General features: G+C 45.9%; 1 protein-coding gene across 1 annotated transcript in view; it reads left to right on the forward strand.

Moving 5' to 3' along the window:
- LOC147035728 (extracellular calcium-sensing receptor-like) overlaps nucleotides 1-22,468 on the forward strand; it is a 116,656-nt gene that overhangs the window by 54,435 nt on the left and 39,753 nt on the right. Inside the window, exon 3 of the mRNA XM_085869287.1 lies at nucleotides 10,474-10,747. Within this exon, the coding sequence (XP_085725413.1) occupies nucleotides 10,474-10,747 (274 nt within the window). The remainder of the gene's footprint in view (nucleotides 1-10,473; nucleotides 10,748-22,468) is intronic.

Below are 22,468 nucleotides of genomic sequence, written 5' to 3' on the forward strand. Positions count from 1 at the left end.
GTCTCCATGCCAGCTCAAGTGGCACACGCAATGAGCACAATGGATGGATGGATGGACACAAACCCGGTGCACGGGCCGCCACTATAGGCCCGTGTTGTCGCTGCCAACAGGGCAGATCTTGCAGCTTGCAAACTGTTGCTTTGATCCTGGCGCACATGGAAATGAACGGGGGGGGGGAAGCAAAATTAAACAAGGCTGGTGAACAGGGGCAGTGGGCATGGCATGGCAAAGGCAGCAGGCAAACAAAGCCTGCAGAACAGGGCCGCTGCAGGCAAACACAGCCGGCAGATGAACTGGCCGGCACAGGCCTTGCAGCACAGCAGCTGCAGACGATCCGGCCGGTACAGCCTTGCAGCACAGCAGCTGCAGACGATCCGGCCGGCACAGGCCTTGCAGCAAAACAACAGCTGCCGATGAAGTTGGCCAGCCTTTGCCTTGCAGTGCAGGTTGGTGGAGGAAGTGCGGTGGTGCTGGCCACACAGAAGGCGGGCTCAGACCTACCCTACGGTCTCCCTCCCAACCTATCGCCTTTGCCTGTCACTGTCCATACCCACCCCCTTAATTTGTCAAAAACCAATTTCGCCCCATCTTATTTTTTTGTTGTTTTTATGTTTACTTCCCCCCTATAAATCGTCCCCTAACCCCCTTTACTGTCCTTGTTCGGCTAACCTATCCTGTCTACTATCCTACTCCGAACCCCTACGTTCCCTTCCCGGAGGGGAACAAGGGAGGGCTAGCGTCCTGTGTCGAGGCCCAACGAAGCCTCAGGATGGCCTCCCCAGACTTCAGCGATCTATAACACAAAGTGGGTCCAGCGGCCCACAACGAGAGTGAGGGGATTGATGGTGCGGAGGGGTACACTTCCTAATCTACACTAACCATTTTACTGTTAAACTACCCAGGGGCTTTCAATAAGCGCCTCTCGCTTAAACTATTGGTTCTATAAACCCAGATTCCTGTCGCCTGTGTTGGTGTCCTCACAATTTCGGGCCTCGCCCCCCAATTTTCTCTCCGTGCCCTCACACGGTCTCATGGCTGGGACACGTGGCCCCCTTTGGCAGGCACGACCCTCTGCCGAATCTCCAGCTATGGCACCCCCGGGCACTACACTGCCTCCGAGCCTACCAGCTCCCTAAACACCGGGGAGTGCCCCCAATGGCACCTCCCCTGAAACGCACACGTGGCAGGCTGGCTTCCCGGGCCCCTTTCCGAGGGTCACCCGTGCCCACAACACTGTCCACGTGGCTAATGGCGCCCCAGGCCCCCGCACCAAGCAGACGCACCCGTGCCCACTACGCTATCCCAGCCCCCCATGGGCCCTTGGCCTACTACGGCCGACTAGCCTGGTGCCAGGGGTACCCACTCAGCGATACTCACCTTTCGCAGCCACGCTCCCAGCCCGTCAACAAGGCTCCTGCACCCCTCCAAATGGGTTTCGAGCCTACACTCCCACCAACAGCAAAACGACCTCCATTTTTCAATTTGACTAACCAAGCTAACTCACTTTATACTGACCCCGGGGTCCCTTGGGCGGGAGTCACTCCTCCCCCAATCACTCATCGCACCATGCATTCCCCATTCTCACACAGACCCGCTGGCCTCACTCACCCAACATGTACTCACCTCACAACCCACAACTCTTCAACACACACACCGCTGAACTCTGCCATCCTTCTAACTACATCCCCTAACTAACTCGTGCTCCCACGTCGTCCCTTAAACTACAGCACGTTCCATTTAACACTACGTAGCTAAACTACGTCCCCTCTACACATTCACTGTCTGTCTCTGTCTCCAAATAATCCCGTTTAATCCATTTCCCCACCTAAAGCTCACTAAATCCCTCTACCTCATCCATTCCATGGGCCCCATGAGGACTTACCCCTGCCAAATGGAGCCGGTCTAACTAAGCTAACACTTCCCCCTAACTAGTTTCATCCTGTGCCCAGGTAAGGGGGTCTTAAACCCCTTGCCCGGGAATCCTGTGCACCCGAAAGTGAGGCTTGCTGTTTTTTTTTGTTTTTTTTTCATTGCGCAGCACCAGCGCGGCAACTCGCAACCTGCGCACCAGCGCGGCAATTCACAGCCGCGCACCTGTGGCGTGACGTCATGGCAGCTGTTCGCGTCCCTCGTCCCTCTTGGACGGTACCATCCGGCAGGGATTCACCCTCCTGCCGGATTCCAACCACACACACGCAGCCATGACTTCACCCAGTGCATAAAAAAAAAACACAAGCCCCACTTCTCGAGGGGTTCCCCACGCGAACACATGTGCTTTGCCCGTTGGAGCTTAACACACCCGCTCGCGTGGAGAACCCGTCCGGTCCAAATCCGAAATCCTGCCTAAACTTTGTCCGTCCGCGGGATCGGCAAATCCACCGCGTGCGTTTCCGGACCGGGCTTCACTCCCGCAAACGAGCACGTGGGGGCCTCGTGCGTTGCACAGCACGGACCGCATGCTCGCTGCTGGGTGAACCCGGCGCGGTGCTCAAAACATCTACAGCCGCTACTCGGCTTTCGTTCCTCTGTCGCCGTTGTCGGTCCACCCACGCACACCTGCGCGTTGCGACGCTCACACACCACTCCATTCCATTCACACTGGGAGACGCGGCTGCATGCTCACGCATGCCGACAGACATCTCCCTCACACACAGCGACCTTGCACACGCTGTCTCCCTCACACACACGGTCTCCAACACACTCGGCTGTTCACTCACGCATGGCACCTCCCTCGCACACGTGGCTCCACTCACTCGCGGCCTTCCACTCACTCGTGCCATTTCCCTCACACAAACCATACCACTCACACACGCAGGGGCACTCGCCCGCGGTTTTCTCATCCACACACGGCGTGCTGGCAAGCATGCCCTTCGGCACACTTGCCACCACACCACTCGCTCACGGGGTCGCTTCCACACACGGGGACGCACTCACACCTTGCACCACACACACCGGGACAACCACACTGGGGATTCATGTACCCACAAGGGTCTCCGGGGCCTCTATACCCCCCAACCTTTCCGTGCACCTGTCCACAGCACTCAACCCTCGACCTCGCTCGACACGACCGAACTCACCTGGTCGTGACTCGCCTCAAGGGGGCATACTCCCTCCCCTCGTTCCTGGAGGAGGCTATCCCGCTGCTCGCACCGGGTCTCCACACGTTCCGCGAGCTCACCCCCATTATCCTCCACTACCTCCGTGTGTGTGTGCATCTCTAATTTCTTCCACCCCGTCCAATTCATCCTCTATCTCCCGTGTCTCTATACATTTTATTCTTTCTGTCGTCTCCTCGTGTCTATTAGTCTCTGCTTCTTTCTGGCGTCTTTCCCTTATCTTTACGTTGGTCAAACTTGCTTTCTCAAGTCGCTCCCGTCCTTCCCTGTGTTTCACTCCTTGCTCTTTCACGATCTCCGCGTAACTCATCCTTGCTTTCCGTCTTAATTGTTCTTTTCTCTCCCTCGCAATTCCTTTCACCTCGTCTCTTATCTCCCTCGTGCACGTCTCCGTCACCCCAATTAGTTTTTCCCTCTCGGTCACCGTCCCCCTTCTCGCCCAACACGTCCCCCAAATTATTTTCTCCTTACCCGCCTCCACTGCAGGCCTGACAGCCGTTGCACTCCCTCCCAGCTCGTTCGCTCCCACACGTGGCGTCGCCATTTTGAGCTCCGCTGCCATTGCCTTCATGCCCGCCTGCAGGCTTCGGCCTATTTGCTGCATCTCACCCCGCAGTTCTTTCATTTCTTCCTTCATTCCTTGCGCATTCGTTTCCATTTGCTTGTTCATTGCCGCCAGCATTGCGCATAGCTGGGCCATGTCGGGTGCACTCAGCTGAGCCGACTCGGCAAGGATCGGGGGGTTTTGGCGGAGAGTGGAAGGGAGGTGTCATACACCGCGGCCGCCGCCGCACCTATTTCGGGCTCTGGGTTCAGTTGGGGGAGTTCGTGTTCCTGCACAACCAACATTTCCTGCACGGGGATTTCATCCTGGACCATGGATTCTACACATTCTAAATCCATTTCTAATATCCCCGGCTCCCGCTCGCCTTGAGACGCCATCTTATTTCTCGTAAAGGGTTAATTTGAATCGCTCGTAATTTGGAGGGAATCGGGGGTCGCTCCTCTCACCCCTGGACCGATTCCCGTGAATTTAGCTGGAGACAGGAGAGCCCGTTTTCCCGCTCTCCGACACCAGTGCCGCAAGGAGGGGATGGGTTTGTGTCCCACGACCTGACACCAGTGTTGCGAATTCGCGCCCGCCGGCGTGCGAGCGGCCACGTAACTCGAATCACGGCACGTCGCCCACCGGACGGACAATTCCGTCGTGACCCTCTCGGACGAACGCTGGGAATAGTCACGGGTGGGCCTTTTTCGGCCTCACCACGATCGTGACAATCGGCCCCCCGCGTGGGATAGGGATGTTCGCCAAATTCGACCTACCTAAATACCCACACGGAGGGTAGACCGGGCAATCACACCTCGCCGCAGGTTGACTTCGGACACGGGCCACTTTAAGCGACCCGTTCCGTACTATCGGGATAACCGAGCGGAGTTATTGTCAACCTCGACGGTTCAACTCGACGAAAGTAGCAGGGCTTCGCATACTGCGAAAGGTTATGTTTTGGTCGGCGTGTATTTATTTATTTATTTATTTGTAATCTTGTGATTCGTATAACTCAAAAAGCATTAAACCGAATTGCATGAAATTTGGTGGGATGATTGGTTATTAGCCAGGAAGCATTCGATTAGATTTTGGGATCGTTCGGGTCAAAGGTCAAGGTCAAGGTCACAAAAAGGTCAAAATCGTCTTTTTACGATAACACGGTCAATATTTATTCAATTTGCATGCAACTAACGCCAAAATGTTCAGAATTCAACGCCTCATCTTGTGATATGTAATATGACACAATGATGCCCATACTCTTGTTACCGGTTAGGAGTCAAAGGTCAGGGGGGTCACGACCTTGAAAAATATGCGGTTTTTGTCATAACTCGGTCAATTCTTGTCCGCTTTACATGAACCCAGCACCAAAATGTTCAGAATTTAATGCCCAATCTTGTGACACAATGACGTTATAACACATCACGGGTTGGGGTAAAATGTCGGGGGGGGAGTTCACGCCCTTGAAAAATATGCGGTTTTCGGCAAACTCAGTCAATTCTTATTCGATTTGCATGAAACCAGCATCAAACGAGATTACCTTCTCTTGTTGAAACGTTGTATTCACCGAGCTTGCGAGTGAAGACTCACCAAAACGACGTGAGTTGATTGTTGTTTCGTCCGTAGCCCTCGAAAGTCAGGGGGGGATCATGACATTATAGATATGTGGTTTGTGTCATAAGACCATTCATATGAAACCAGTTCCCCACACTCGTACCAAGAACAAAAAAGTAGTGGCGGCGAAGGTATGCGCTCTATGAGTGCCGGTTCTAGTTACAAGTAATTCCACGTGAACAACATAGTCACAAGTCTATTGACATCACACTGGATACTGAGCAAGCCATACATTATCCCACAGAATTTCGAAACTCATTGGAATTACGAGGATTGCCTCTATACAATCTGTCGTTAAAAGTTGGATGCCCTCTTATGTTATTACGTAATCGAGATGCACGAAAACTTTGCAATGGAACTAAACTGATTGTGAAAAGACTACTACCACATGTAATTGAGGCCACTATCATGACAGGATGTGCGAAAGGAGAAGATGTATTCATTCCGCGAATTGCACTCATTCCATCAAATTCAACGATTGAATTTAAGAGACTACAATTTCCTGTGTGCCTGTGCTTTGCGATGTCTATCAATAAGGCACAAGGACAGTCATTGAAAGTAGCAGGGCTGGAATTATCCACTCCTTGATTTTCCCATTGTCAGCTATATGTGGGATGCTCCAGAGTGGGATCATCAGAGGCTTTATACATATTTGCCCCAGAGGGGAAGACATCAAATATTGTTTATCATCGAGCACTCCACTAAAATTATTGAGCGACTTCAGTTATTTCATAAACGGGAATAGGATGTGTGATGAAGGAAATACATGTTGCTGGTTAAAAATACAAATGGTGGTGGGAAATAAAAAAATGGTGGTGCTGGTTTGTATGTATACATATTACAGATATAAATAGAATGGTGATGGTATATGGCATATGTGTATAATATTTTATAATTAAATGGTTATGGGCTATGAGGATATTTTATAGAATGGTTATGGGCATAGGTACGTTGTAACTTCGGATACATAATATAACAATTTTTTATCAGGATAACAGACTTAAATAAATCAAATACGCTGGGCCAGGCTGGGTTATGCCCGACGTATAAATTATGTCGCAAATGATGACATGAAACCAGCCTCACATTGTTGAGGCATTATGGTTTTTTATCTGATGCGGCAATAAGTCTTAATATTTTTGAACTTGAGTTTCTTGCGTATAAAACATGGCAGGAAAAAATATTATATTATAGTGGTGATGAAAAAAAATAATAATGGTGGCAGCCTCTACAATTTTACAATTAACTGTGACATATACTCCTTCAGACCCACGTCATCCACGGGATTCCCTTGCGGAGCACGGGTATCCCTGCTCGTACTCAATACGGAGAGATGATGTGGGTAAAAATGGCCACCCATTCAAATGTGCACACAATGATATGCTCATGAACTTCAATAGAGTGAAGTCATGACCATTTCAAAGTCATAACATTTATTCTCGAGCATTTTCCGAACTACTTTGACTTAAAAAGATAACAGAATGCATCGATTTCGTGCCACATCGGGAGATCGCTAAATCGCCAATTTTTACTTCTTCTTCTTGTCCTTGGGGTTCTTCCCCTCTCAAAACAATGTAAAACCCAATGTTCCTCAATAACTGCTGAAGCTACCATGATGATTCCAACGTGAGGAAGTTACTTTATCTCTGGGCTCGTGCATGCAACCCAAAATTTGAAAAATACAAAACATTAATCAATTTATGTGGAAAATAAATCGAACATAAATGTGGACTCAACCAAAGTATGCCAGGATCATGAGGGGGGGGATTGGATTATGGATAAAACCATTCCAAAAGCGAAACATTTCCAAACCATTCCCCAAATATTCTCAGGTCAGGCCATATCAGATCTGTGACTTGGTACAGGTACCATGTTAACGTGTACTAATCTGTTTTATGGTTGGGTTGGAGGCGATTAAACCCAGCAGCATTAAAATCAAAACCTGTCACATGTCGGAGGAACTCCTTGTGAGCCAACAGCCATCCATATATTGTGCCCATCTGTTTCTGTGATAGTCCTCCTTCAGTTGGGTTGCTTTTTTTGTGGACGTTGGTGGCAACATTTGCACTGCGGCCACCGTAAAACCCTTCACTCCGTAAAACACAAGAAAATCGTAAAGAAAATTGAAAACCCACTCCTCCAAGGGAGGACCTGCCGTGCAGATGCCCATGGGTCACCTCCTGGTAGGGCAGCTCAATGGAGGAAGGGATTGAGGCAAAGCCTTCGGGAACCCCAGTTTTTGGTGATAGAAGGAAAACCACGAGGTAACCCTTCCGAATCAGATTGCAGTTGTATGTGTCTGGGTGGTGCTGAGGTATCGACCACCATACAGCAGTCTCCTTGGGTTAAACTGAGGTGGTCCTGTCAGGTGGGTGCCTGGAATGTCCTTTCCCTGAGAAAATATGATGAACACCTGTCTATTTTATCATCTGAGCTCAGGCATTTAAACACCAGTATTGTGGCAGTCTCTGAGATATGGGGACCGGATCGTAGTGAGATCATGGCGGGTGGTTACACCAACTATTGCTCTGATCGCTCTGATGGTTACCATGCCCAAGGAGTTGCTGGCGCTGTGTCCAATAAGCTGACTCCAACGATAATTGAGGAAACACCAGTAAATGAGCATATTATGAGTCTCGGGATTTGACACTCCTTTGGTGTCGTTTCCCTCGTCTCTGTATATGCTCCAACTGGAGCGAGTGATCTCACCATGAAGGATGCATTATGTGCCATGCTGGAGTCTGTGGTTGATCATTGCCCCAGGTGAGATACTCTTCTAGTCTTGGGGGATTTCAATGCATCGACTGGAGCTGATAGGGAAGGTTAGGAACATGTGTTGGTCCCCTTGGGTCTGGAAATGTGAAACAGAATAGCACAAAGTTCCTTGACTTTGCAAGAAGTCATGGAACTAGGGTGGCTGGTTCATGATTTCAGCACCCACAGACTCATCGCTGGACTTGGTATTCCAAAGCTGGTGGTGTTGCAAAGGAGATTGACCATGTGCTCACTGATAATCACCGGAGGATTATCTCGAACTGTAGGGTCTGCCGGAGTGGTCAGTTCCTCAATGCCGACCACAGGCATGTGGCAACTCTGAAGTTGCAGCTAAAATCCAGGAAAATGTTACCATCCCAGCCTAGGCTGGACGTTGGCAATCTCAAGGATGAGAGGGTAGCAAAGGAGTTTGTGAACTGGCTGAGTGGAGATTTGGGGTGTCTGAGTGCTTTGGGGAATCCTGAAGAGTTGTGGAGTGCTGACAAGACCACCATCCTTGATGTTACTTGTGGATGTCTTGTAACTCACCGGAGGGTGAAGAAGGATTTTGTGTCTCAAGAGACACTGGAAACATTGACCAGAGTTGAAGAGCTGGACTTATTGGCAGAACTGAGCTGTTCGGGGTGTTAAAGCATAAAACTATACATGCGCTGAGGGTGGACAAGGAGATCTATGTGCGAGGAATTTGTGAGGGGTGGAGCATCACCTGTGGTCATGTGATTTGTGAGTGAGATCGGAGGTGCGTGGCTCTTGACATTGGAATCCGAAGTGAAGGAACGCATGGCCAGTTACTTTGGGCAGCTGTACAAGGCTGATCCACCAGTTGTTGAGTTGGATATCAGGGGTGTTTCTCTTCCTGTTACTGGCCCTCAATTCAACTGTGATCCACCTTCGTTTGTGGAAACGCAGTCTCTGGTGAACCGTCTGAAATGGGGAAAATACCTGGGATCTGTGACATCCATGCTCATCTTCTCAAGACTGATGCAAATTATATACTCAGGTCTTTGGATGCGGTTCTGTGCTCTGCCTGGAACACAGACATCATTACAACTGACTGGATGGGATGCCTTGTTGTTACTCTCCGGAAAGGGATGGGTGATTGCTGAGACTGCAACAACTACCGAGGGGTGACGCTGCTCTCAGTGCCAGGCAATGTCTGCTCAGAGAATTATTGATAGGGTTCACCACCATCTGCTTGAGCACCAGCGTCCAGAGCAGGCAGGCCTTACACCAAAGAGGTCAACGATTGACCATATCATTGCTCTTCAAGTCCTCACCAAACGCAGGCGAGAGTTTTGGCAGGTGCTGCTTGCAGCCTGTGTTGATCTCTGCAAAGCTTTTGATTCATTCAATTGAGATGCCCTCTGGAGGATTCTTGGTTTTCATGGGATGCCACCAAAAATACCAGGTGGGGTTGAAAGCCTGTCATCATTCCGTGGCTGGCACAATGAGTGCCATCTTGCTGGTGTCCTGTGTCGGAGTGGCGACCCATCCAGGATTGTGCCCAATAGCCAAGGAGACTGCTTAAACAGTACCAACGCTCTGTACAGAGTATGGTCCCAATCTCCTCTTCTCCTCCTCCTCCACCAAAAAAATGATCAATCTGAAAGTCTGAACTTCTGGGCCTGGCATTTGTCTGGGAGATGGCCAGACTGAGGAACCTGGAGTACTGGTGGAAAATGATCACAGCGGCATGCTGCTCCCGTACATACCTGACCTGACCTGACCTGACCTGACCTGACCTGACCCAAAATCAAATGAAACAATTTGATAACATAGATAAGCCTGGTGTTGGCTACGTGGTTAAGGTGGCTGGCTTGGGACCTTACGGACCTCGTTGGAGCCCCTGTGAAATGTTGAATTAACTGTCCAAAGCATCACTTGTCACAAGTAAGGGAACTTTATTTTATATTAAATATGATTTTGAAATGTTTAAAGGTGGTATTATTATTATTATTATTATTATTTTATTTTCATTTGGGTCTCGGCGGTGAAGTTTCAAATCCATAGTATTTTCCTGATCAGAATCACCAATTCGGTTTTTGCTAATACCAATGCATAAGTTATTTTCATCATGCAAGTTATACATATGAATTCATCATTTAACATATGTTGTTATCATCACCAGCAAAGATTCACAGTGATATTTTCTGTGTTTGTGTGTGGGTGTGTTTTGTTTCAGGGCTTTGTCTGTCAGGAAATTTGTTCTGGACTCTCTCTGTTAGGAATATTGTTATGGTCTTTGTCTGCAAGGAACATTGTGATGAACACTGTCTGCAAGGAACATTTGCTCTTGTTTGTCTCTGTCTGCAACATCTTTCTCCTTTGCACTTGGGCACAATCCTGGAAAGATGACAGGAAAGTCATCCTGTCAGCCCAAATGTGTAAGTTTATTAATTGATCGATATCTTTTTCATCACACAGATTAGTTGTGCTGCAGCATGCAAGTGTTTAAGTAAAAAGCAGACATTCCGCTCTTTCCTAAGAACTGTACCCAGTGATTTGCACCATGCCGAGGCCATCACCCACTTGGTGCTCCATTTTAAATGGGTGTTTGTTGGTGCTTTAGCTGTTGATGATGATTTTGGTCGAACAGGTTTAAATCAGATTCTGAATGAGGTTGAAAGCAAAGGAGTTTGCATTGCCTTCAGTGAACTGTTACCAAAAGTGAAAAGTCATTCTACATTTCAACAACTTGGTAAGTTCTGCTTTCATGACTTGTTTCCTATTTCTTGGTTTTAATAGTTTGGACGGATTGTCACCAACTGACTGTGTATATGCAGTTTGTCTGCAAATTACCATTCCAAATTAAAACTGTAATAATAAAAAAATAATTCAATGGATACAATGTTGTGGTTCGCTGTATGTGAACTGTCAGAGTTTATCTCCAAGATTTTTTTTAAGATCAGCATCCAAGTCTGCATGCCTGGTGTTGGCTTAAGGATTATGGTGGTGGGCTTTGGATCCCAGCATCCTGAGTTCAAATCCCACATGGCTGTATAATTAAAAGCAGCTGTGGTTGACTCTGCCTGTCATCATTCAATGTTGGCAAAATGAGTGCCACCTTGCTGGTATCCTCTGTTGGAGTGGTGAGCTGTCCATGATTGTTCAATCTTCAGAAAGAAAAGATAAGACCATCAGCAATAAGCAAGGATAAATTTGTATTTTTTTCAACAACACCAAATATGTAAATCGATTGAATAAAAGATGTTAATATATCACGTGAAATGACATTTCATTCAGTAGTATTTAAGGACGATTTAAAATGAACTTTCATACAAAAAATGTGGTCGTTGTATCTGTTGATGAAAAAAAAAATATGGATATAGATGGTAATGTATTTTCTAAGAAGTGAATGAGTCATTGTTTAAGTGAAGATTTTTAAGATTATGAGAGTGATCATAGTATCTCTGTTGGAACAGAAGACTGTTATGATACCAAGAGCTTGTGTTCAAACGATAGTTTTGAAAGTAGTTTTATCGTTGATTGTAAAAGCACCAACAAAAGTATCGAAGATGATACCGAAGATGAATTTTATTTGAACTCAAGTGTTACTCTATTAACATAAAAAGTATACAAGATGTTGAGCCTTTTGAATTCCCTGATTCTGCATATGAAAAATTTGAGAATTGTCTTGCATGTGATCGAGAGGGATTAAAATTCTTCTTCTTCTTTCAGCTGCTCCCATTAGGGGTCGCCACAGCGGATTATCCGTTATGATCCGCATTATGATTTGGCACAGGTTTTACGCCGGATGCCCTTCCTGACGCAACCCTGGTCGCCTCTTACGACACAGGGATATGGTACACCTATTCTAACCGGGGCATACACCGGGTCCAATACACTGGTACTCACTTCGCCGACCTCGGAAGGATGATAGGCTGAGTCAACCTCTTGGTGTGTAATAATTCAACCGGCCAACGGGGCTTGAACTCAGGACCTTTTGGATACCAAGCCGCTACCCTAACCACTACGCCAACACCAGGCTTTATCAAGAGGGATTAAATCCCTGTTTGTATTTAAATCCTCACCTGTTTAATCGCGAGGGATTAAACAGAGTCAAAAGCCCATAAACAATGTATGTTCCGTGATTATCTTCTAATTAATGAAAATAAATAATATAAAAAGGAACATACACTACTGGTCAAAAGTTTTAGAACACCCCCATTTTTCCAGTTTATACTGAAATTTAAGCAGTTCAAGTCCAGTAAATAACCTGAAATGGTAAAAATCTAAGCGATAAACTGCCAGAGGTTAAAAAAAAAGTTTAGGTTACCAAAAACTGAAAAATAATGTGAATTTCAGAGTTGTTCAAAAAGGCCCTTTTCATGGAACACATAATGGGTTAGGAACTGCAGCTGTTCTGCAACAATGGAAGTAAATTAACCCTTGAACGTTGATGCAAACAATTCCCACAGGTGTCCCAATTTTGGTTGATTAGTTACAAACCATCTGTCTGTTAAAAAAAAAGCAGTGTTGGAACAGACTGTGTTGCTTCAACCTCTGGAGCATTATTTGGATAATATTGCACTGCAGGAAGTAGTATATTGCTATCATCATGGCGAGAAAAAGACAATTAGCAAAGGAAGACAGACAGATCATTACAACCCTTAACAGTGTACGTTTTCCTTCAGAAAAATTGCATTGAAAAACAAGCCAAGGTTTCAGTGAGTGCAGTTTCTTACAGCATCAAAAGCCACTAGGAAACTGGAGGAAACTCTGACAGGAAGAGGTCTGGCAGACCTAAAGCCACAACACAATCAGAAGACAAGTTTCTGAGAGTCAACAGCTTGTGTGATCGACGGCTCACAGCACAGCATCTTCAAGCACAGCTTAACACTGGTTGAAGTAAGGAAGTCTCAATTTCAACTGTGAAGAGAAGAATTCGAGCTGCAGGTTTGACAGGTTGAGTGGCAGTAAGAAAACCATTGATAAGATGGGAAAATGAGAAAAAGAGGCTTGCCTGGGCCATGAAGCACTGCCAGTGGACTACTGAAAACTGGAAGAAGGTCTTATGGACCGATGCATCAAAATTTGAAATCTTCTGTTCATCACACAGGGTTTTTGTTCGCAGTTGAGTCGGCGAAAGGATGGTTCCACAGTGTGTGACACCAACTCTCAAACATGGAGGAGGAAGTGTGATGATCTGTGACTCTTTTGCTGGATCCAGAGTCGGCAACTTGCATAGAGTGACTGGTACCCTGAAGCAAAAGGGCTACCACAGCATTTTGCACTGTCATGCAATACCCATTGCTCTATGCATAGTTGGCCAGGGGTTCATCCTTCAGCAAGATAATGACCCAAAACCTACCTCCAGGCTATGTCAGAACTACTTTCGAAGAAAAGAACAAGACAGTAGGCTTCAAATCATGGAATGGCCAGCACAATTTCCAGACTTAAACCCCATCGAGCTGGTTTTGGATAAACTGGACAGAAGGGTGAAAGCAAAGCAACCTACAAGTGCAACACATTTGTGGGAACTTCTGCAACAGTGTTGGGAAGAACTTTCCCAACAATATTTGATTTCCATTGCAGAAAGAATGCCAAGAATATGTTCGGCTGTTATATCTTCAAAAGTTGGTGACTTTGATGAGTCAAAAATTTTGATTGAATTTGTTCAACAAAATGATTCCATGATTTATTTTTATCTACAATTGTTTATTTGTTCTATGCTTTATTTTAAGAGTACATTGAAACATTAAACTCAGGCCCGTCGCCAGGGCTCAGTATTAAGGGGGACATATGAACTGGATGGGGGGACACAATTATAAAATTTAATTTTTGATAACCCGGTATGCTATTGTATTCATGAAGCATTGACAATCTATACTGAGGTTGCCGTCGCATACTAACCAAATTTATCTCAGCTAGATTTAATATGTTCCGATGTTTTTGGCCTAAAATTATTCGAATGCAGGAGAGCTGCAACAAACTGGCACATTCACAATGCAGATATTTAATGATTAGACAATTGGCACGAATTCTGGTTAACTTGTACAAGGTGTCAAGAATTGGCATTAGAAAATTAATATACCAGAGATACAATGACTAAACGGGGGAGGTTGGCCCGGAATCAGTGCACTTTCAAATAAGATACAGTAAGCTATGACCTGCGATCATCACGTTAAACTATCAAAAGCAAATACGACCAGCCTGAGGATACCACAAAGTCCACATTTAAAGCAGTCAATTACACAGAGGTAAGGTTATGCACAAAGCACTAGAGATGGGATACGCAAAGCACCAAACACAACATTTAACTTAAACATCAGAAGTACAAAGCAGCCGACCATGATGGGTGCTGACCAAAACCACACACGCATCACCAGCAGTCACACACACAATCTGAACTCCTCGTATACTTTTTATACCACTGTACTCGCTGTCAGAAGAGCTGCAGGTGACGCGTCTCGGTGTGGAATATTCTGAGGACCTTCTCCTTCCATTCATTCAGGAATTTGCGTGTGAGGTCTCTCTCGAAGGCCAGCCATAGCAGTTGTGCCTTGCGTGCATGGAGCATGGACCGTCAGTGGTCAGTGAAGACATTGCTCAATATTGATAACCAGCAGGGATACCCGTGCTCCGCACGGGAATCCCGTGGATGACGTGGGTCTGAAGGAGTATATGTCACAGTTAATTGTAAAATTGTAGAGGCTGCCACCATTATTATTTTTTTTTATCACCACTATAATATTATATTTTCCCCGCCATGTTTTATATGCAGAAGACTCGAGTTCAAAAATGTTAAGATTTATTGCCGCATCAGATAAAAAACCATAATGCCTCAACAATGTGAGGCTGGTTTAATGTCATCATTTGCCACTTAATTAATACTTCGGGCATAACCCACCCTGGCCCAGTGTATTTGATTTATTTAAGTCTGTTATCCTTATAAAAATTGTTATATTATGTATACGAAGTTACTAAGTACCTACACCCATAACCATTCTATAAAATATTTTCATAGCCCATAACCATTTAATTATAAAATATTATCCACATATGCCATACGCCATCACCATTATATTTATATCTGTAATAGGAATATACACAAACTACCACCACCATTTTTTTTATTTCCCACCACCATTTTTATTTTTCACCAGCAACATGTATTTCCTTCATCACACATCCTATTCCCATTTATGAAATAACTAAAGTAGCTCAATAATTTAAGTGGAGTGCTCGAGAATAAACAATATTTGATGTCTTCCCCTCTGGGGCCAATATGTATAAAGCCTTTGATGATCCCACTCTGGAGCATCCCACACAAAGCTGACAATGGGAAAAGCAAGGAGTGGATAAATCCAGCCCTGCTACTTTCATTGACTGTCGTTGTGCCTTATTGATAGACATTGCAAAGCACAGGCATACAGGAAATTGTAGTCTCTTAAATTCAATCGTTGAATTTGATGGAATGAGTGGAATTCGTAGAATGAATACATCATCTCCTTTCGCACATCCTGTCATGATAGTGGCCTCAATTACATGTGGTAGTAGTCTTTTCACAATCAGTTTAGTTCAGTTGCAAAGTATTCGTGCATCTAGATGACGTAATAACATAATAGGGCATCCAACTTTTTACGAAAGATTGTACGGAGACAATCCTGGTAATTCCAATGAGTTTAGAAATTCTCTGGGATAATGTACAGCTTGCTCAGTATCCTGTGTGGTGTCAGTAGACTTGTGACTATGTTGATCGCCTGGAACGACTTGGAATAAATGATGGTTTATTACACGGACTGTTTCATTAAGTGGAGCCAGGATTGCTCTTTCACAGAGCCACTGTATGTTTTTGTAATTAGTCGCTAAATTGGGATACACATGAGCCTCTAATCCTTCCATAGATGAAACTATTGTACCACAGTCATCGGGAATAGATATTACATCATTTGTGTTCGGGTTTCACCATTTCCAAGTTTGAGAAGTAATTATGCGAAATTGCCAGCATCTTCGTCATCATATAATTTGACCCTCATATTTGTTGTTGGATGGATAGTTTGTACGAATGTCCGGATGTATGAAGATTTTATACTGGCTTTCATTTCATCAGCTGGAGTGACACGGGGTACTGCAGGGAAAGTTTGTCTGAATTCGCCAGAAATAACCAGCATAACTCCAACTATAGGCAGGTCGACTCCTCTTAAATCTCGCATAGTTCTATCTAATGCTTCGAATGCATCCTAAGGCGACATCGTACCTTCATCCCAAACTATGAGGTCGTAATTCTCCAGCAACTTTTGCTGCTTCAGTTTGTTTGCCAGTGCTACAAACTGGATATTCCATTGCAGCTAAGTCGAGAGGCAATTTGAAAGCAGAATGCGCTGTGCAGCCACCTGAAAGTAGTGTTGCAGCAATACCGGATGAAGCAACGGCGAATGCAATATTTTTCTGGCTCCTCATCTTAGCAAACAAAACTTTAGGACAAATTTTTTGTCAGTACCACCCGGGACATCCAAGAAAAAATATCACACCACTTCCCTCATGAACCGCTTCAGAAATCAGTTGATATGCATTACTCTGATCCTGTACCAGAAGCAGCTCATTGTCAGAAACAAACTTTGCGAGAGTATCTGTGTTGTAGTAAGTTTCACGGAAGCATTCTTTATTGACGGTTGCACTTTCAGACGTATTAGAAGAGGGAAGTCCCCATTTAGTTAAATCTTTCCCGCTCATGTATAATACCAAATCTTCAATGTATATCAGTGCCTCATTGAACATATCTGCTGTGTACTGGATGTCCTCTTGGGGATGTTCTCTTTGGACTCTGTTTTTTACATCCTCAGACAGGGCCTCTTTGTGAATGTCCCATCGGCTCTTGGGATCTGACATCTCACACGCAGTTATCACAATAGCAATTAGGTACCTCATGGTCGATGGGGATTGAGAAATAGTTGCCTCTTCAAGCGTGGCATTCCAAAGCGCATTATCTTCTAGGAGTCAGAGGAGATTGCAAGCCTCACGGAATGTGCTGCAAATTTGTCCGTCCACTGTTCTCAGGTCTATGAAACTCACTGGACCTCGTTTCACATGCAGGAGGAGGCGGACGCAGAAACACTCAAAATTATTGGAATGCACTGTGTACACTCAACCCAATGCGTCAGATTTGTAAATACCGGGATATCATGGAACTTCTGAACCTTGCTTCCTCCTGTTCCAACGTTTCTGACTCGATTTCCAAGTGAAATACGTTGGCACCTGAGCGTAAAGTCGAGTTCGAGCAAAGTCATCAATTTCGCATAGTTTGAAAAATGCCAGTAAGTTAGAAATTGAAGGTTCTTCCACTCGTTGTTGGACATTTTGATCTGTAAAATAAACTCTCTGTCCATTCTCAAGGTGAATAACTGGAGGAAACCTGCCTGTAATGGGGAAGTTCAATATCTCCATATGGCTTCATTGCTGCATATATATCGACCATTTTCATATTTTTGAACGTCGTTGATGTCGTTTTTCTCAATGGTTACTACGGCTTGATCACTGCCCTTGTGAATGTATTTGCATATGTATTTGATAGCTTTTACACTATTGCAGTACTCAACGTTGATATGGGCATTGAAAATAGTGGAAAGTCATGGGATATATGGAACTATCCATTTATTATCAACAACGACGGGTTCAGGAATACCGTGAACTTTAACCGTTGTTTCAAATCCACCATCATCAGGTGCCCGCCTACGATACAACGGATATCCATCTTTATCTGACTGCGTTTCGTGGAGGAATTCTCTCGGGAACCTCTTCTCACATTTTCCATTTCTCATGCAGGGTGCCTTGCTCTTTATTACCCCACATGGACCACGGATCAAATGACGTTTCACAATAGCGTACAAAAACGGATCCTCTTCTGGGTTGGGCAATTCAGCGCGAATGACTGAGTCAAGCTGGGTGGGTCCATGTTTTTTCTCTGCACCAAAAAAGTCTATGTATGTGTGGAAGACCACGTTTTTTTTTGTTTTTTTGTATACCTTGGTCGAGGCTCCTATAAGAGCTAACACACAACTCCCAGCAAGAAGGCATGAGACAAGAGGGGCGGGAGTGGAAGGGACAAAACAGTGGGGAACAGTCACATTAGTGAACAGTGGAAGGGAGAGGGATGGGGATGGGACGGGGAACATGGCGAAGAGAAGATGGACATTACAGGGACTTTCAGGAAGGAAAGCAGGGGAATTGAAGGAAGTGGGCTTGGGTGGATTATCGGGGGTAGAAAAGATCGAGGATTTGGATGGGGGAAGATAAGAGGTGGTGGTGAACAGCTGTTTTGAAAGCCTGGAGGGAAGAATGGGAAAGAATAGAGTGAGAAAGTTTATTCCAAAGGCGGGAAAAAAGAGGAATGAAAGAGTGAAGATGAGCAGTGATTCGTGATTTTGGTAGTTTTACCAGAAGGGGGTTGTTGGTGGACCTTGAGCGCCCTGTGTAAATGTGGTGGGGACAAATCGCAGAGAGAGCAGGGGGGGCAAGGCTGGAGAGGAGTTCGGTAGAAGACAGAAAGACCACCGACCAACCTGCGGTGATTGAGTGAGAGGCCCAAAGACTCAGCTTCATTGCGGGAGATGCCGATGATCTTAAATGCCCTGGTTTCGACAGCGTGAAGCCGAGAAAGGTGGGAAGCAGGAGCACCAGCCCATAGGGGAGAGCAGTACTCCATCAGGCTATGGACAAAAGCTTTGTAAGTGGTCAGGAGCTCAAGAGGGCCGAGGAAGGACTTTGCACGACGGAGGATTCCCAGTCGGCGATTGGCTTTTGAGGCGAGGTTGGAAATGTGACTTTCTCAGGAAAGGTCATGTCAGATAGTGAGACCCAGAAGCTTGAAAGAAAAACTTCTTCCAGAGGATTGTTGAGAAAGTGGATGGGGGGGGGGGTTTCTAAACGGTCCTTTTGAAGAGACATAGTGAGAGTGTGAGATTTGTCTTGATTGAAAGACATGTTCCACGTGTTGGACCAGTTTGTGATTTTATCCAGATCTGTAGTGAGCGAAGAAGCTGCTGCTTGCCGGTCTGAGGGATGACAGATGGTACGGCAGAGGGTGGAGTCGTCGGCGAAGAGAAATAGAGGATTTTCCAGAGAGTCCGAGAGATCATTGATGAAAACCAGAAAAAGAACAGGGCCCAGAACGCTACCTTGAGGAACTCCAGCCTGCACAGGAAGAGGGGATGAAAGAACTCCATTTAGAGCCACACGTTGACTGCGACAGGAGAGGAAGTCTGTGAGCCATGAGTGGAGATGGCCTTGAATCCCATGGGAAGAGAGTTTGGTGAGTAGTGCAGGGTGCCAGACTGTGTCAAAAGCACGTGATATGTCCAGGGATATGGCTCGGATTTCCTGTCTGGCATTGAGGACCTCCATCCATTGATGGGAGAGCAGAAGCAGCATATCCAGGGTAGAGTGACCTGGTCTGAAACCAAATTGATGATTGGAAATCAAGCCATTGGACAAGAGGAAGGATTTCATGTCTGAAGCGATGATGGATTCCATAACCTTGCTGATGATTGGGAGAAGGCTGAATGGTCTGTAGTTACAGGGATCTGTTTTTGCACCTTTTTATGCAGGGCAGTAATGTTAGCAGATTGCCAAGCAGATGGCAGATGACCTTGGGCAAATGAGAGGGTGAATAGAACAAAGAGGGGGTGAGCAAGAGCAGAAGAGCAGGCTTTGAGGACACGTGGGCTGATGCCGTCTGGACCGGTTGCAGAATCTGACTCGAGGTTTGAAAGCAAGCTCTTCACCTTGTCAGGAGAAAGGGATACAGAGTCCAGGGACAGTTGGGTCCGACTGGGTAAAGTGGGTAGAGATAGTCATGGGTTTAGGACACAAGATTTAGCTGCAAACACCGAGTTTAGACATTCAGCTTTATCACGTGTGGAATCAGCAGTGCGGCCATTTGAGGTAAGGGAGGGGATGGAGGGGGAACATACACCAGAAACAGATTTGATTAAACGCCACCAGGATTTTGAGGAGGGAGAGAGGTTTGAGAGTTCAGACTTGAGATGAGAAAGATGTTGTTTTCTGGCTCTCCTGAGGGTAGATACACACTTGTTCCGAGCTTTGTGGAAAGAACTGAGATTGCCCTCAGTTGGGTTTGCTTTCCATGAGGCAAAGGCAAGTTGTTTCAGGACAACTGCCTTGCCACAAGCTTCAGTAAAGCAAGGGCGGGAGGAAGGGTAAGACAACTGAACACGAGAGGGGATAAATCTGTGCATGAGGGAGAGCAAGTTTCTTTGAAAGAATTCCCAGGATGAGTTGATGTTTGAGAAAGTAGTGATAGGAGAGCAGTCTGTAAATTTGATGGCTGCTCGGAGACCCTGCCAGTCGGCTTGAGTGAAATGCCAGACTCGACGGCGGTGAGGTGGTTCTCTGATAACAGCCAGAGAGATGTCCACTTTAACAAGGACGTGATCAGAAGAACCAATTGGAGCAAAGGAAGAGCAGCAGATATTGTCAAGGAAATTTGTCAAAATCAGATCCAGAAGAGACGGAGTTCCATTGGTTGAGATCTGGGTCGGGGAGTTGACCGATTGAGTCAGTCCCAATGAGTCGCTAAAGCTTTTGCTGAGGTGCCATGGCAGGTGAGAGAGGTACCCACACCTAGCCAACTGGCGTGATGACAATTGAAGTCACCACATAAGAGGAAGAGAGAGTTTGGATGAGAAGATAGAAGATGGTCCATGTTTTCGGATAGTGAGGTGTAGATGGAGTCATCACTGTTCGGTGGACGGTACAGTACACATATAAACATGAGGTGGGAGTGGAGGGGAAGCCAAAGCCAGAGGTATTCCTGGGGGTGTGGGGGAGTGAGAGCAGTGCATGGAGAGTGAGGAATAGAGTCTTTGATGAAGAGAGCAACACCTCCACCAGGACGAGGCTCAGGTCTGTCATACCGTAAGAGGGAGTAACCAGCGAGAGATACTTGGGAGTCAGACACGTCTTGGGAGAGGAAAGTTTCTGTTAGGCAGATAATGTCTGGTTTGTCAGTGGCAACCTGTATGGAAAGATCTGAAAGTTTTGAGCGAAGGCCCCAGATATTTGAGGTCCGCACTTTTAATGAAGAGGTAGGGGAGGAGGCTTTGGGTGCAGGAGGTGGAGGGGGAGGGGGAGGGTAGGACAAGGGATGAGGGGGGGAGGTAAGGAGGGTTGCTGAAAGAGTGTGGGTTATTGCAGAATAGCGAGGGGAGGGGGCCGAATGAGGAGGAGAAAAGGCTCTGTGGTGCTGGGGGAGAGGGGGACAAGAGACAAGGAAGAAGGCAGTTGAGGATTTGAGGAGGTGGAGTGAAGAGATTGAGGTGAGAGGGCAGTGGAGGGAGGCAGGTTGGTGGATGAGAGGGAGGGCAACTTAGAGAAGGAAGAGTGAGGGGGATGAAAGGTGGGAGAAAGGTGAGGGGGGAATTTTTGAGAGAGGTGAGAGGGAGGCTTGGAGGGAGAAGAGTGGGATGGTTGCTTTGAGAGTGAGAGTGAGGGGTGAGGGGGGTGAGTTGGCACTGAAGTTGGAAAAAAAGAATGGTTGATGGAAAGCGAGCATCCATGGCAAATTGTGGTTTTTACAAGTTTTAGGTCAGAGATGCGATTTAACACAATTCTTGATGGATGCAATGAAGGCAAATTCAGAGAATGGAGAAAAGAAGCGCTGTAATAGTTGGATTTTTTAGGCAAGGAATGAAGGAGAGGTCGAAATGAGAGCAGTCTGTTAAAATCGCAGAAGAGTTGTGCATTGTGAAACAGTAAAGAGTACCACATGTGTGAGAGAGGAAGATGAAGCATTATAAGATCGTTTTTGTTGTTAATATTAATGTATGACAGAGTTCAACAGATTAGTTCATGGAAATGTAGAAAAAAATCGAGGAAGAAGACGAGGAGGAAGTTAAGAAGAAGAAGAAGAAGAAGAAGAAGAAGCAGAAGCAGAATCAGGAGAAGGTGAGCCTGTTGTTGTTGTTGTTGGGTATATTTATTTATTTATTTATTTTCAGATAACGAAGAGATTAGTTGGGAGAATGGGGGATGTTTGGAAAGTGGGGAGGATGAAAATTGAAGGTAATGGGGAGGATAGAAATTGAAGGTAATGGGGAGAAAAAACAAAAAAACAAAAAAAAAATGATCGAACACCGAGTGGAACCAGTAGGCCTCAAGCCTTGGCCTAGGTCTCAAACACCAGATAATAACGTCGACAAAAACACTCACAAAATAGCACGATTTTTGAAACAAAACCGAACTAGGAACACACAGTAACATGTAGGTGAGAAAATTAAACAGTTAAAACGGAACAAATAACAACCGGAAACTTAACTTTGAGGAACGTCAGTAGGGAGCCCCGAAGGATACCTCTCGCCGCTCCAAAACCGGAACCGGAAGAAGAATGTCAACGTTTTTGACATTCTCTGGTATACATGTAGGCAGCAACAGACCCACACACGTTAAAATTCGTCATAAG

This window comes from Eptatretus burgeri, chromosome 1, assembly GCF_056783735.1.
Source record: "Eptatretus burgeri isolate ZD-2024b chromosome 1, Ebu_testis_v1, whole genome shotgun sequence".
Lineage (NCBI taxonomy): Eukaryota > Metazoa > Chordata > Myxini > Myxiniformes > Myxinidae > Eptatretus > Eptatretus burgeri.